At 35.0% G+C, this 17,581-nt stretch overlaps 1 protein-coding gene across 2 annotated transcripts in view; it reads right to left on the bottom strand.

Annotated features, from left to right (window-relative positions):
- LOC123553764 (U2 snRNP-associated SURP motif-containing protein-like) overlaps positions 1-17,581 on the bottom strand; it is a 58,393-nt gene that overhangs the window by 26,147 nt on the left and 14,665 nt on the right. For both annotated transcript variants that reach the window (XM_045343385.2, XM_045343386.2), the window contains exons 5-12: positions 17,320-17,393; positions 13,098-13,234; positions 12,052-12,131; positions 10,840-11,005; positions 6,825-7,039; positions 5,974-6,017; positions 1,006-1,110; positions 509-575 (exon numbers count right to left, since the gene is read on the bottom strand). In XM_045343385.2, coding sequence (XP_045199320.2) covers positions 509-575; positions 1,006-1,110; positions 5,974-6,017; positions 6,825-7,039; positions 10,840-11,005; positions 12,052-12,131; positions 13,098-13,234; positions 17,320-17,393 — 888 coding nt within the window. The remainder of the gene's footprint in view (positions 1-508; positions 576-1,005; positions 1,111-5,973; positions 6,018-6,824; positions 7,040-10,839; positions 11,006-12,051; positions 12,132-13,097; positions 13,235-17,319; positions 17,394-17,581) is intronic.

Genomic DNA, 17,581 nt, shown 5'->3' with positions numbered 1-17,581 from the left:
CCAAGCACCTTTTTTAACATAGATTAGATTTTTCCAATAATTGTATTATGCGCATGCGTTGTGCATGTGCTGTTTAGCAAATCTCTGTCCATAGTAATAATTACCTGTTAACAACTGACAGATTCATTCAACTGATCGTTATACATTTATCTTCATGTCTCAAAGTCAGATTCGTATTTTATAATATAATGTAAAAACAGCATTCTTTTTTTTCTTTTGACAGCTTACTGAAATCCTGCAGACACCTGTACAAGCAAGAAATCATTCTCTACCATTATGAACCTGACCACCTGCTACTGTCACAATAATCATGAATAAAGATTTTCAGGAAAAGCTTTCCGCTGAAATTACAATTGGGAAGTTGTGTCTTTTGTTGTGGCATCAGGTAGTTTATGTCCACTACCACTATAGCATATTCAGTATTTACTTAAAAAAAAAAAAATACTGTAAAATAATTTATCATAGTGCAAGATTCATTCCCCCTAAGTTAAATTGGCTGACTACTTACATTAAGTATAGAAAAGAGTTTCCATCTGTAGTAAACATGAGCTGGACTCTGGTTGTCAAACAGGAACCTACATTAAACACCAGGAGATACTGTATTAATACTGAAGTAAGGTGTCTGATCCTCACAAATAAGCACATAATACACAAACAATAAACAAGGAGAAATTGTGCCCCGATATATGACTGACCTTGACCTTTGACCTACAAAACTGGTTAATGCATTCTGCATATCATCTCATTGCCATCTACCATCAATATCTTGAATGGTTACCGACTTATGCTCCAGACACAATATATGATGGACAGACTGACTGGTCAGACTTTACAAAATTGGCGTATAGAAAAAGGCACGACAAATGTTTATATCTCTGAGAAAATTAGCTCTAATAAGAAATTAAACAAATGAATAAATATTCCCAGTGATGACCTCTCCATACTTAGTAAGCCATGTGGGGCAAGGCTCTAAATAACTACAGTAAGGAAAAATCAAGTACTTACTTGAACAATGGATTATTTATTTCCCTATTCATTATCATAGCCTCAAACATAGGTCCTTCTCTAACAACAAACTCAACCATTCGGTGAATCACGCACAACAGGTTCCTGAAAATACCGTACCCATCGTAGCCATGGCAACGAGCTCAGCTAAAGCTCGGTTACAGTCAAAGACAAACAAAATTCTTACTTTTCATTAAAATGATAAAAGTTTGAATAAAAAAAAATAAATCTACAACAACAGGAAATAGAGAAAAAAAATATTTAAAAATGATGTTGAAAAATTTAGGTTTCTTAATGAAAGGAATAAATTTTTAAGTATATACTGGCTTTCTTACTTAAGGTGAATCTACAATTAAAATGAAAAATTGATAGAACATTTGTTTCAAAATTTCTGTCTTGCATCAAACATACAAATAAGTGTAAAAAAACTACTATGCAACAAGACAAAAAAAAAAACATTAACAATGACAAAATCAGAGTTCAAAAAATATCATAACAGTTTCTTAGTAAAATTACAGAGCACCTCAATTGTCATTTGTTAACAAACAAAAAATCAAAATTTAAATAGATCAATATTCCGTAATTTCAATATGTATTGTAAATTACAGAACAAAAATATATACATATACAAGAAATCTGTTCATAAAGATATGGTAAATTCAACCACAGAGATATGGTAAATTCCACTTTTCTGAATTAAAAATGTATGAAAATTGTTACATTTGTAAAGAATAATTAATTCTGCTTGAATTATTGCCTGAATTATTCCTTTGTTACTAAGAAGTACTTTTAGATTGTACAGCTTCCTATTTGAATCAGTTATAAAAAACATTCCTACTATTTCATTAAACAACTGTTCTCTTTCAGTTTAAAGCAACTAACCAACGCATGATCCACCCAGGAAAAAAGTGAAACAAAAACTTGTATTAAATGCATGATATGTATTTCTATCTAATTTTGCTAGAACTGTTGTTTTCGCTGATAGATGTGAAATAAAAACTTTCATCCTCATTTCTGAGAAACAGTTTTCATCTAATAATACAGGACTCATTATGTATGCACCTTGTAAACACCAGGTGAGAAGCAGGAATGCTCGGCCTTACATTTTTGTTGACGAAAGTCTCTATAGAAACTGCTGCTTTTCTAAACTTAAATCAATGCCTCCATCTTGTAAACCATCACATGTGCGTTCAAATTGTAAGAAATTAAATATGCCTATTGTTATGGAAACTTAAAACCTCATCAACCAAGTTTCATGGGAATATTTAATGCTGTTGCATAGTTTTATTTTTTGGATGATTTTTTTTTCACAAAACACCATGTGTGGAGTAGCTGCTTTAAAAATAACCCTTGATTTTGTCATATGCGTACAGTTACTAGCAATTTTCAAACAAATAATGAATGGCAAATACAAATGAATTCATCTTTGATCAAAATGATTTCAACTCTCATTTACATCTAGATAAAAATATGAGAGATGAACATAATTATGAAAAGTAAAAACATCAATGCCTTGGGTCATTTAGGTCTTTTTATAAAAATGTATAAAAATGTATGTTGTGTTTCTTTATTAAGTATGATTGTGTAAAAACATTCAAATTTGCATTGTTGCAGGAGTTCAAAGGTATAGTCAATGTTTTATGTGAGAATTTAAACTTAGCTTTCAAAGTTAACTTTCTTTTTGCACATTATTTCTTTAGTAAGCACAGACAGTAGACACTGTAATACACTGTATTAAGATTGCCACAGTGTTCTTTTAATAGATATGTCACTTAATAAATTATAAAAAATGAAGAATGACAAACATCTTGAAATACTGATATACCACAAGCACAAAACTATCATTTTTTCAAAACTTATGTGCTTATGGTGACTTCTCAATCCAGTTACCATGGAATTTGTTTGCTCCACTATGACAAAAAGTTATATATATTAACCTATTTGTTTATTACAGACGTGAAAATGCCACTCTGGGTGTTTTGTACAAGGTCATTTGATAACACTTTCAGAGATAATTTTACCTGCTTGTCTAGTTGTATGTGGTCACCAGTAAAAAAGTCATTTAACAGAATTTATTAAACATTAGTAATTTTCCACGCAGGATTTTAAGCAGTTCTTAAATACCGGAGGTTGCATGTATGATGACAACTGCATTCAATTTATTTACATTTTGTTCGGTTTACCGTTGCACTAACACAGTTATAGGTCATATGGCAACTTTCAAGCTTTGATGGTGGAGGAAGACCTCAGGTATCCCTCTGTGCATTATTTTGTTTGGGCACCTGGGTAGAACCACTGACCTTCCGTAAGATAGATGGATAGCAACAACTGCACTCAAATCTACTAAAAGTTCAGTGATGTATTAAAGACAAATACTTGAACCTGCTTGGATTTGGTCCTTTGTAATGCTAATTAGCTCAAAATCAACAGCACTAAGTGCTTACATTAAGCTGAACTTTGAACCTAGCATTTCTGCCAGGGTCCAGTCATGAAACTGAGATAAGAGACTTGTCTCGAAACCAAAGCACCTGACTGGTTCAGTCCGAGAGAGACTAATAGCACGGTTCCAATTTAGACTGGTCTACAGTTCCATTTTTATAACATTAGAACCAGTAAACCCCATTTCTCCGAAACTAACCCACCAATTCACAGTAACGGCTTGTTTTATGTAAAGTGCTGTATACAATAATAACTAGAAATGTGTCCATGGGACACAGATGCCCCCACTACATGACATTAGTCAGGGGCCAGAACTCCTACAATACTGAATGAATCCGGATGCGAAACCCCAGGTGCACAACTACACATGCTGACCAACATTCCTGTAAACTTTGGTGATTCTAGGTCAAATACTTTTGGGGCTATGCACGATACAACATTAAAATGACCAATTTTTTACGAAGTCAGGGGCCATAACTCCTACATGACTGGATGAATCCGGACGCGAAACCCCAGGTGCACAACTACACATGCTGACCAACATGCCTGTAAAGTTTTGTGACTCTAGGTCATATACTTTTGGAGCTAGGCACGACACAACATTAAAATGACCAATTTTTACAAAGTCAGGGGCCATAACTTCTACATGACTGAATGAATCCGGACGCGAAACCCCAGGTGCACAACTACACATGCTGACCAACATTCCTGTAAACTTTGGTGATTCTAGGTCAAATACTTTTGGAGCTATGCGTGACACAACATTAAAATGACCAATTTTTTACGAAGTCAGGGGCCATAACTCCTATATGTCTGGATGAATCCAGACGCGAAACCCCAGGTGCACAACTGCACATGCTGACCAACATGCCTGTAAAGTTTTGTGACTCTAGGTCATATACTTTTGGAGCTAGGCACGACACAACATTAAAATGACCAATTTTTACAAAGTCAGGGGCCATAACTTCTACGTGACTGAATGGATCCGGACGCGAAACCCCAGGTGCACAACTACACATGCTGACCAACATTCTTGTAAAGTTTTGTGACTCTACGTCAAATACTTTCAGAGCTACGCGCGACACAACATTTTCGGAAGGACGGACGGACGGACGGAAGGACGGACGGACAAGAGCAAATCTATATGCCCCCCCTCAAAGTGGGAGCATAAAAATCATCAACAACACGCTAACACTGATGAAACTTAGAACCAGTAAACCCCAATTCTCCAAAAGTCACCAACCAATTCACAATAATATCAATGACAAGTAAAAGATGTTGTTAAAACTCACAACAGACAAATAGAGCAATGTGTGTACCATTTCCTCACTATTTCAAACACAATGAAAATTTAATTTGATACATTTTTTATACCATACATTTTTTTTAAACATCAACACATGTCAGGAAAAGAGAATTTCCAAAATTTTAAATTAAAAAAACAACAACACATCAATTACAGAAAATTATTTCTGAAAAACAATAACCTCCCTCCCCAGCATTTTTTAATTCATGATAAATATTTAACCTATTTCAAAGCTAATTAAAAGTATCCTTAAATATTCATTTTCTTTATTGATATACAATTTTAGGCTCTTAAGAACAGTAGCAAGTCCAAATTCACGTTTCTGAATACTTTCCAAAAACTACATGTTTGCACAACTCATCAAATGAAAAAAAACCTGGATATGCCACAGAATTTATTTTTCATTATAACTATCAAAGGCTTTAAGTTGCCTGTAAATTTAAGACAAAAGAACATTTTAGTTATACTGGGGAGACAATTATGTTTTTCCATTCTTCTTCATGCCAACTGCTAGTGTGATTTTGACGCCATCTGGTTGGTAGTATCCTTGTCACATATTTCGCCATGTCTTCTTGTTGTAGTCTGTGGTATTCCTTACTTTTTGCCTTAACTTTTTCTTATCTTAGAAATTTGTCATTTCTCAGTAATGCCAGTATTTTCCCCCATTGTGAATTTGGATATTAAAAACATGTTTTGAATCCTGTATTAAGCCTCCTATCCATCCCAATATTCAACAGAAAAATCTAACTGCCAAAAGCCTCTTTAAAATATCGTCTATTTATAAACTATCATTCTTACTGCAAAATATCCTTGGAAAGTATTAAATTGTAAGGTTTCTGCAAAAACAGTTATGGTGAAATATATCACACATTTCATTTTTTTTTTTTTTTGAGATAAAACAAATTTTGAGTTATTCAGCAACAAAACAATTTGCCATGAGCTGACATGATTTGACAGTATTATTGAAGTAAAAAAATAAATCTAATTTTCATGAGGTAAATCAGCCTGAAAATTTCCCTCTCCACACTGATATTTAAATTCTAATATTTAACTCCATCCTTAAAGCACAATTTTATTACTCCTATATTCATCAATCTGGCATTACTGAGACAAAAAATCAATTTTTTTTTTCAGTTACATGACCATGTAACACAGTCAAATTGACTTGAAAGTTATTTATAGAAGTAATCTTTTTTTAGAAAGAAATATAAAAGAGGATGTACCTTTCTGTAGGAATAACCACTTTCACGACGGCTTTCGTTAAGGTCTGGAGAAATGGCCAAAGTGAAGAATATTAAATATTGCTGTGTCATTTGAGTTAACATAGCATCTGTTACACGTTTATATTTAATAAACAACTTTTAAAACATTAATTTCACATAAAACTCTGAAGAATTGTTTTATTATGCCAAAATGCTTTTGTCAAAATGTCTGCACAATTAGAATACATATACTTAAAATAGACGAATGAAAAAAGTATTTTCAACAGTTTTTGCTGTTTATCTAAAACCTTTAAACCTGTAATCACATTAATAAAGACAGCATGCATATCACATCAAAGTACTGCTTTAACGCGTATCTTATACCGAACCAGACTTGTAACTTGAAAATAAGGTAAAAGCTAGTATTTGTGAAAATATCTCAAATGATTTCTTGAGAACCAGTTTACATTAGATACTATAGACATATAACAAACAGATTAAGATACTTTTAAGCTTTACCTGTTTACACTATACTTACCAGGTCTTACAAAAAATACCGTAAAAAAACAATTAGGACCCACCAAAGCTAGTTCATTCAATTTCTGTTACATAAAATGTTTTGTATCAGCCTAACATGCACTTGTTTCATGAAGTCAATGTTATACACTTCCAACTTGTTCAATAGTCTTTCAAAGATTAATTCCTTTTTCACATTTTCTCCTACATGCAAAGTCGATTACACAAATGAAAAGAAATTCACCAAGTGTAATACTATCATATTTCCTTAATAGGCTCGACTAGTCTTGGTGGGTAATTTTAGAATGAAAACTAAGAAATAATACAAATGGCTCGCTCCTTCTTAGAATGATTACCTTTTCCATTTCCGCTCTGTTCTTAGGCATCGGCATATCGTTATACCCTCGTCCATCTCGGCGACTCATCTTCGGCTGGGCGTTAAATGGAAGACCAGAAGGTGGAGGTGGCTGCGTAAGCTCGGCTAAAGCTGGTGGGATGTATATTGGATGTGGCGGAATTGGTACCGGCTTGCCCCAACCTAACTTCATTTCAAAACCACCTATTTCTCTGCCTGTATCATAAAGTTTTGACAGCTTCCTCATAATAAGGGTTAATTAACATAAACATGAAAAATTACCATTAACACTAGTAGATATTCTTCGCTGTAACTGATCCACAATTATAAGTCAATAAAACCACTGGCAGGGGTTACAGTCAAAAGGTCTGAAAGCTAAACACTATCAAGCTTTGTAGCTTAACTCCCAAAATGCAAAACAGAAGAAATGACTAAACTCTACTCCAACCTCAAATGAACTGTCTTCTTGACCTTAAACCTACGGTATGTTTCAAAATTCAAAATGTAGAAATTTAAACCAGCTATCCTTTGAACACTGACAGGCAGTTGGACAACTAGGTAGACCTACTCTGAACTTTCACTTTTGTACTAACGGGTATTCTTACTAGCAGGCCTTTAGACCATTTGGCCTTGGAGCCAATGGGCATTCACTGCTCCCAGCTATCAATAATATTACATCAATATAATGACAGAACTTTATGTAACGAATCAGTAATATTAAAAGTTTAGAAACCATTTTGACTGACTGTATATCTCAGAGAGTAAAACTCTTAACACCGGAGTGAGATCAAACCTGCATAGCATTAAGTCAACAGAAAATACAACTTCCGAGACAATTATAGTTCTTTTCATTTAAAGCTTCTTTTTCTTCATTTTTTTCTTCATCATTGAGACTTGGTGTGTTTAAAGTCACACAATTTGTTCCCGGCAAATTATCACAAAAGCTGTCTGCTAATGCTCAACTATTCGAAATATTGTCACAGAAGCAGGAAAATGTTACCATAAATATTAAAATATCCACAGAGTGCATCTATTGAGTTTCAATCCAGTATTTGCATTAGTTTTGGAGATAGTAACTTGCATGCAAAACTTTAACCAGAAATTTTATGTTAAAAAGGGGACATAATTTGACCAAAATACATGTCAGAGTTATGGGACTTGATGCAATCAACTAGTTTATTAACCCAAAAAGCACATGTGAAGTTTCAATCTAATATCTGCATTTGTTCTGCAGATAGTAACTTCCACACAAAACTTTAACCACAATTTTCTAGGTCTAAGAGGAGGCATAATTTGCCAAAATTCATGTCAGAGCTATGGGTCTTGACCCAGTGAGGTTGGTAATTGATCTAGAAAAAAAAAAAAGAGTTTCAAATCTATATGTCTTTTAGTAATAGCTGTATGTAATTGCACACAAAACTTTAACCAGGATTTTCTGAGTCGAAAAGGGGGCATAATTTGCTCAAAATATATGTCAAAGTTATAAAACTGATACAATGAGGTTGGTAATTGACCTAGAAAAAGAAAAAATAATATGTGCCTTTAAATGAAAGCTGTCTGTACTTGCATGCAAAACTTTAACCAAGGTGTGATGCCGACACCGGATAGGGTGAGTAGGATAGCTATAAAACTAGTTGCACGAAGTCCCATAACTCTGAGCTTAAAATCAAACAAGAGGGCCATGATGGCCCTATATCGCTCACCTGTTATCATTGCACTTGAGGACAAGCAAGTCCTCAGAAAAAATATCTAAGTCCACAAAGGACAGGAACAACAAAGAGAAGAAATTTAACCAAAAAGAAAAAAAATTCTTACAAGGTACAGATATGTCAAAATACACCTAAAAATTGGAGGTACCATCCATGTTATACCACAGAAAAGTGGTCTCGGTTTTTCCCTACGGCCAATAATAAAAAAGTTACTAAAAATAAGCTATTTATAGTAACGTAAAAGGGAAGTAATTAAAAAAAAATTATTGTAAGTGAACAAAAGAAGAATCTGACATTTTAATTTGAAATAAAGGGAGGTAATTTGACATAAAATCAGTCCATAGTTATCTACCCTGATTGGCTCAGTCCAACTTATGACAATAATGAAATTTCAAATAAGTTCTATAAGTACTTACTGATATAAATCCATTTTGATTACAATCAGGGGAGGTAATCAGATATAAAATAACTCTGGAACCTACAATTGGATCTGATTTGTCATGGAATCCAAGATTTATTGTTGTTGAAGATATTTTGGAAGTTTGTATCAAATAAAACCATAAATGAAATATCTATATGGCTGCAAAAGCCAAAATAGCCAATTTTGGACTTTTCAGGGGCCATAACTCTGGAACCCATGATGGAATCTGGCCAGTTCAAGAAAGGAACCAAGCTCTTGTGGTAATACAAGTTGTGTGGTTAAAATCAAATCATAAATGAAGCTGCTATTGTGCAGACAAGGTCAAAATAGCTAATTCTGGCCCTTCCAGGGGCCATAACTCTGGAACCCATTAAGGGATCTGGCCGGTTTAAAAATGGAACCGAGATCTTATGGTGACACAAGTTTTGTGCAAGTTTGATTAAATTCAAATCATAAATGAAGCTGCTATTGTGCAGACAAGGTCAAAATTGCTAATTCTGGCCCTTTCAGGGGCCATAACTCTGGAACCCATAATGGAATTTCACCAGTTCAAGAAAGCAACCAAGATCTTATAGTGATACAAGTTGTGTGCAAGTTTGATTAAAATAAAATCATAAATGAAGCTGCTATTGTGCAGACAAGGTTAAAATAGCTAATTCTGGCCCTTTCAGGGGCCATAACTCTAGAACCCATAATGGAATCTGGCCAGTTCAAGAAAGCAACCAAGATCTTATGGTGATACAAGTTGTGTGCCAGTTTGGTAAAAATCAAGTTATAAATAAAGCTACTATTGTGCAGACAAGGTCAAAATAGCTAATTTTGGCCCTTTCAGGGGCCATAACTCTGGAACCTATAATGGGATCTGGCCAGTTCAAGGAAGGAACTGAGATCTTATGGTGATATAAGTTGTGTGCAAGTTTGGTTAAAATAAAATCATAAATGAAACCACTATCGTGCAGACAAGAAATTGTTGACGGACGCACGCACGGACTGACGACGGACGAAGGGTGATCACAAAAGCTCACCTTGTCACTATGTGACAGGTGAGCTAAAAAGCAACCTTAACTCTATCTAGACCAAGCCCTGAAAGTTTTAATGTATTTTATCAATAAAACTTTCACATCTGGAAGAGAGGTCCCAATTGGTTTTTTAAATCAGACTCAAGATTAGAGCTATCACTGAAGGTGATGAATGTACATCCCACATGCACTGACACTGTACATTAAACTTTGACACAAAATATATTTATCTTGCCTTCTACAAGTTTCTTGCATTTCTGTTGGTCAATAGACATCACACGCAGACAGGATATATTTCATATAACGCTAGTAATTTTCTGATATGAATTTTGATTAAATCAAAATTGCTGCCGTCTCACTGTCGTAATTAAATCCAGTCACATTATTAGCACCAGCTATAGATATCATTTCCAAGAGTAAATTTAGTGTGTTCTCTTAAAAGTATGTTGATTACATCATTACCTGTCAGTGACAGTATTTAGCCTGTGTCATTTTATGACCACTTTCCATTCGACTGTCTAATTACCATTAATTCAGCAAATATTCAAGTTAATTAAGAGTAGTAGACAGGATAAGGACTTTGTTGATATGTAATGTCCAAATTCAGAAAATATGGAAGTAAAGGTTAGTCGGCAAGATAATAATATCACTACACTGCTTGTTGGTGACAGGCTACAGGATACATGTATATGCTGCCTCGAAAATCCGTATCAGGCTCCAGCTTTGCTCTCACCTGAAATTGATTTCCTCGACAGCATATACTTATCCTGTATCCAGTCACCAGCAAGCAGTGTAACTAATGATACCCCCTTCAAACTCTGCTTCTGGGAGTATAAAATTAACATTCTATTCCTTCAATATATTTACCCTTTAGATGCTTCAAAGCCCTTTCTCCATCCTTTCTGTTCATAAAAGCAACAAAGCCACAATTTCTTCCCCGTGATTTCTCCTCATCTGTTCGAGGCCACATTATTTTTACACTAGCTAGAGGACCAAATCGCCCAAATAATTCCATTAATTGTTTTTCAGTCATCTGAAACATCAAATCATATCTGAGATGTTTATAAGTGATGTCTTGAAATGGTTTATTATTCATCTTTGTGCACATGCACATTTTAGGTTGAATGGTAACTTTCCCACTTTTGATGGAGGAAGACTCTCAGGTGCACCTCTGGATATTATCTAAGGCATGTGTGGGTACACAGGATCAGGTATTCATGATCCTAGGCCCAAGCATTCTTGAGTCTTGACCTCAATATCAAAAGGGGTCATTTGCTGGTCATGAACAACCTCCCTCTTTAACTTTCATAATCATAGGACAAGGAGTTCTTGAGTTATCTGTTTAATTTTTCAGGGTCACTGTGACCTTGACCATTGACCTAGTGACCTTGAAGTCAATAGAGGTCATGACCAACCTCCCTATCAATTTTCATGATCCTAAACCAAAGCATTCTTGAGTTATCATCTGGAAACCGTTTAAATATTCAGGGTCACTATGAATTTGACCTTTGACCTATTGAACTCAAAATCAATAGGGGTCATCTGGTCATGCCAAACCTCCCGATCAACTTTCATGATCCTTGGCCCAAGCATTCTGGAGTTATCATCTGTAAACCAATTGGTCTATGTAAGGAACGATCAACCGACATACCGACCGAACGACATCTGCAAAACAATATACCCCACCTTTGAAGGGGGGCATAAATAGTCGGTGACCATAACAACCTGCCACTGAAGACCTAATTCTTAAAATTCATACCAGTCCAAAGTCCTTAAACAATCTCTTATATCTTTTTAGAAGCACCTTCTGTTTTTCCACTATATACATGCAGAGTACCAAACCATCCGACCTTTCTTCCACACACACAAAACTGTGTGGGTATATTCTACTGAACAAGTATTTTTTCAAGACTGTATAACCATAAATGTACAAAGAAGTAGCACAATACTTTCCTGCCATAAGTAAGTAACAGAATAATCAATAATCTATACATTAATATATAACTTGAAGATAAATATTTCAATCAATGTAAAAAGCTGTAAACTTGAACACAATATACATATAAACTGGAACAATACCTTTGGGTTAATACTGGATATATAAATATTGGTAGATGTTTCATCTGTGGTAAGATCATACATGCCAAGTCCCTGTGAGGCTGAAAATAAACGGTACTGTGAAATTATCAGGGACTGCACAGATTTAGTCATTAAATAAACAAAACTCCCAAAATTTTCTTCCTTGATCTTTTTCACTTTTACAATACATTTTACACATGGTCATAGAGCTGAAAAAAATGAACAATTTGAGTGTTTAACAGTCGATTGTATTCCTACTGAAAATTATCTAGGACAAATATCTGTGCATGTTTGAATATATGTCATGTATTTAAGATTTTACTTTTTCCTTTTCTTTTTATGGTATAAATTCCTTCAGTCATGTCTCTGTATAGATTTCCACTTCCATAACAAAGTCCCACAGTCAAAAATGCATTATTTCCTCAAAATAACAGGATAAAATATCACAAATTCAAGGTAATTTCTGGTATCATTTTCAAAGTTCAAGGTGTTTTGACATTTCTGCACTACATTATGGTGGTTCAACAGCTGATCATTTCGTTTAAGCGGTAAGAACCTATGCAAACTTTTACCAGTTTAGCACACTATGGACTCATTTAAAAGTGTTTGTTTGTTTTTGGTTTAACATCAATTTTCATCAGTATTTCAATTATTTAACAGCAGGCAGTTAACATTAACAGTGTTCCTGGATTTTGTTTGTTTGTTTTGGGTTTAACTCTGTTTTTCAACAGTATTTCTTTTGTATCAGTACAAACCTGTTCTAAGTAAGTAACTGCCAACTTCCCCACAAGTAAGTATCAGAGAGGAGGATGATTGATTTTAGACACACTGTCTATTATCAAATTCACGGAGATCATACAGCCTGTTCCAGGATCAAACTCACGATCCTGCAATCCGTAGATCGACCCTCATGCTAAAAGGCAGGCTTAAACATGAAGAGTCTAATTGGTTACTTTAAAAATTTGTTAACAATCAAGCAACTAAATGTTGGCTGTGTTGTTACTGTCCTCCAGACACAAGTTTTATAACCTTAGAAACCAATTTACCTGGCATGAGATCTATTTCAGGCTCAAACCGTGTTTTTCTTTCTTCTTCTGGGAACTGAGCAATGCCACCCCCTGGATCACCTTGACCTCGGATTACACGTTTCAGTCTGTGCCTTTCTTCTCTTTCTTCTTGAATTCTGGATAAATAAATGGAATATGAATAATGAAAAAGTCTCATGGACGCCAAGTTCGCTGTTGATTACAGGTTGAAGGAATAAATAAGTGACATGAAGCAAATGACCACAGCTTTCAATGGAATTGGAAATTCATTTGGCAGTCAAAATCACTTCGTGGTTTAAAAGCCTGGTCAATACACCAAAAAGGGTCAATACTGGTCAAGTGATTTGACAGTCAATTCACCATTATCTTTACACTAATACTGGCCTTACCATTTTTATTAACACTATTGATACTAGAATGCCGTGTTAGAATCGAAATAATAAGTTCCCAAGTGAGATTTATCGTAGAATAACCCGAGTTTTTCGTTCTGTTGCGAAACAATTTATCACTTAGGCCTACGGCCTTCGTGATATATTCTTACGCATAAGAACTCAAAACACAGGTAATTCTACGAAAAACCATGTTTGGGAACTAATTATTTCTTAAATAATTACTGTTTCATTCTTCAATTACCACAAAAACAATAGCTGTCTGTTGATAGTGCATTCCACTTTTCCAAAAATTGATGTAAGAATAGGGTCAAAATATTACCAGAGATGATCAGACAAAAGAAAGAAATAGATAAGACAATAAACCTGTATCTCTGGATTTGGATAAATCTTGCGCTATATGGCAATGTGTGACCATGATGATAAGCAGGTGTTCGAATTCTTATAGCCACAATTTTATCAAATAGTTTAGACAAAATATGGAATGATATGTAGTACTTAAATAATTTCTATGTCAAAAAGGGGCCATAACTGAGCTAAAGTCCTTGTCATATATCAGTTGACTATGATGGTAAAAAAGTGGTCAAAATTTCAAAGCCATATGATCAACAGGTTCACTGAATGAATATTGAAGTCAAACAAGAGCTGTCACTATTGGTGACAAATGCCCCTGAAGTATGCCCAAGAATGCCAGTTGTATGCGTAAAACAAGAGCACCGCCTTGCGGGTGCTGACGCTCATCTGATTTTTTTTGTGTAATAGAAATATTGTCCTACCCATGATTTTCTAAGTCTAAAAAGGGCCATCATTCTTGCAAAAAGCAGGATAGAGTTATGTTTCTTGATGTACAGTGTCCACTTATGATGGTGAAAAACTGTTGCAAGTTTTAAAGCAATAGCTTTGATAGTTTATGAGAAAAGTTGACTTAAACATAATACTCAACCAAGAAAATGATTTTCTAAGTCCAAAAGGGGCAATAATTATTGCAAAAAGCAGGATGGAGTTATGTTGCTTGCTGTACAGGGTCAGCTTATGATGGTGAACAAGTGTTGCAAGTTTCAAAGCAATAGCTTTGATAGTTTAAGAGAAAAGTTGACCTAAACATAAAACTTAACCAAGAAATCTGATATTTTCTAAGTCCAAAAGGGGCCATAAATCTTGCAAAAAGCAGGACGGAGTTATGTTTCTTGCTATACAGGGTCAACTTATGATGGTGAACAAGTGTTGCAAGTTTTAAAGCAATAGCTTTGATAGTTTAGGATAAAAGCTGACCTAAACATAAAACTTAACCAAGAAAACAGATTTTCTAAGTCCAAAAGGGGCAATAAATCTTGAAAAAGCAGATGGTGTTATGTTTCTTGATGTACAGGGTCTGCTTATGATGGTGAACAAGTATTCCAAGTTTCAAAGCAATAGCTTTGATAGTTTAGGAGAAAAATTGACCTAAACATAAAACTTAACCAAGAAATCTGATATTTTCTAAGTACAAAAGGGGCAATAATTATTGCAAAAAGCAGGATGGAGTTATGTTGCTTGCTGTACAGGGTCAGCTTATGATGGTGAACAAGTGTTGCAAGTTTCAAAGCAATAGCTTTGATAGTTTAAGAGAAAAGTTGACCTAAACATAAAACTTAACCAAGAAATCTGATATTTTCTAAGTCCAAAAGGGGCCATAAATCTTGCAAAAAGCAGGACGGAGTTATGTTTCTTGCTATACAGGGTCAACTTATGATGGTGAACAAGTGTTGCAAGTTTTAAAGCAATAGCTTTGATAGTTTAGGATAAAAGCTGACCTAAACATAAAACTTAACCAAGAAAACAGATTTTCTAAGTCCAAAAGGGGCAATAAATCTTGAAAAAGCAAGATGGTGTTATGTTTCTTGATGTACAGGGTCTGCTTATGATGGTGAACAAGTATTCCAAGTTTCAAAGCAATAGCTTTGATAGTTTAGGAGAAAAATTGACCTAAACATAAAACTTAACCAAGAAATCTGATATTTTCTAAGTACAAAAGGGGCCATAAATCTTGCAAAAAGCAAGATGGAGTTATGTTTCTTGCTATACAGGGTCAGCTTATGATGGTGAACAAGTATTTCAAGTTTCAAAGCAATAGCTTTGATAGTTTAGGAGAAAAGCTGACCTAAACATAAAACTTAACCAGGCAACGCCGACGCAGACGCCGACGCCGACGCCGACAACCGCTCAAGTGATGACAATAACTCATCATTTTTTTTCAAAAAATCAGATGAGCTAAAAATCACATATTTTGTGACCTTGACCTAAGAAACACACCTTTTCAATAAACATTGGTTAACATTTGTGTCAAATTATTTTCAATTCCCTTGATAAATGGCAGAGTTATGAATCAGACAAGAAACACCTTTGACTTCTAAGTGTAACCTTGACCTTGGAGCTAGGGATATGGGTCTTGCGCATGACACCTCATCTCATTATAGGGAACATTTATGCCAAGTAATTTCAAAATCCCTTTATGAATGGCAGAGTTATGGACCAGACACGAAACAGACCATGTAATCCTTTGACCTCTAAGTGTGACCTTGACCTTGGAACTAGGGGTCTGGGTCTTCCACACGACATTTCGACTCATTATGAGGAACATTTATGCAAAGTAATTTCAAAATCCCTTAATGAATGGCAGAGTTATGGACCGGACACGAAACATACCCTGTTAATCTTTGACTCCTTAGTGTGACCTTGACCTTGGAGCTAGGCCTCTAGGTTTTGTGCATGACATGTCATCTCATCTTGGTGAACATCTATGCAAAGTTATTTCAAAATCCCTTGATGGATGGAAAAGTTACAGCACGGACAAGAATTTACCAGACATACGCACAGATAGTGCAATTTTAATATGCCCGCCTTTGGGGGCACAAAAAGGGGCATAATGTTGTAAAAATGCAACACAGGGTTGTGGAACCTGAACAATGCATATCAGCTCATGACAATGAACAACTGTGTGAAATTTCAATTAATTCTTATTAGGGACTACTGAATTATCAGCTTACAGACAAAACTTTTAACAAAAATTTCTATGTCAAAAAAAGGGCATAATTTTGTAAAACAAGAGCTGTCACTAATGGTGACAAATGCCCCCGCACCGCCTTGACCTTTGACCTGGTGACCTTGACCTTTGACCCCCAAAGTCAATAGGGGTCGTGTACTCAATAAGTACTATCAGCATGTGAAGTCTGAAGGTCCTGCGTGCAGTGGTTCGTGAGTAAAGTGCCTTCATGCAAAAAGTTAACGTTGTGACGACCTAATGAACGGACGGACAGTTGAAAACATATGCCTCCCTTGGGGGGCATAAAAAAGCAAAATAGAGTGATAGAACCTGCACAATACATGACAGATAATCACAGTGAACATGTGTGTGATGTTTCAATCCATTCCCAATAGTGGGTACTGAGATACCAGCAAAAACTTCTCCAAAAACTGGTAAGTCGAAAAAGGGGTACAATTTTGTAAAAATGCAAAGGAGAGTTATGAAACCTGTGTAATGCATGTCAGATAATCACAGCAAACATGTGTGTTAAGTTTCAATCCATTCCCATTAATGGGTAGTACTGAGATACAAGCGTACATATAAAACATTAAACAAAAGTCAAAGGGCCATAATTTTGTCAAAGAGCAAACTAAGAGTTATGAAACCTTTACAATTTAAGTCAGTTAATTACAGTGAATAAGTGCATAAAGTTTCAATTCATTCCCACAAGTGGTTACTGTGATACAAGGACAGACAGATAGGGCAAAAACAATGTCTCCCCATAACTCACATGAAGACTTTTATGACATACAAAACTTGTAAAATTTACCTTTTCAGTTCTTCTTTAAACATTTCTAGATTACTCTTTTTCTTGTCATCTGCCTTCTTCTTCAATGCAGCTTTCTGTAAAGATAGGTTCTCATTAGTTTTATATTTCCATGCAAACATTAACTGCAGTAAAAGTAAAACAAGAGATCATAGAGTGATCTTGGCGCCCACCAATGTGCCATTTTTGAGTGTTCCAAATTTCAAGACTTATTGACTAGCTCAAGGTCAAATTTCATTTCCGTACACAACACTGTGCATGTGGT

The sequence above is a fragment of the Mercenaria mercenaria genome, chromosome 7 (genome assembly GCF_021730395.1).
Source record: "Mercenaria mercenaria strain notata chromosome 7, MADL_Memer_1, whole genome shotgun sequence".
Taxonomy (NCBI): Eukaryota; Metazoa; Mollusca; class Bivalvia; order Venerida; family Veneridae; genus Mercenaria; species Mercenaria mercenaria.
This window is presented reverse-complemented; position numbering and strand designations above follow the sequence as displayed.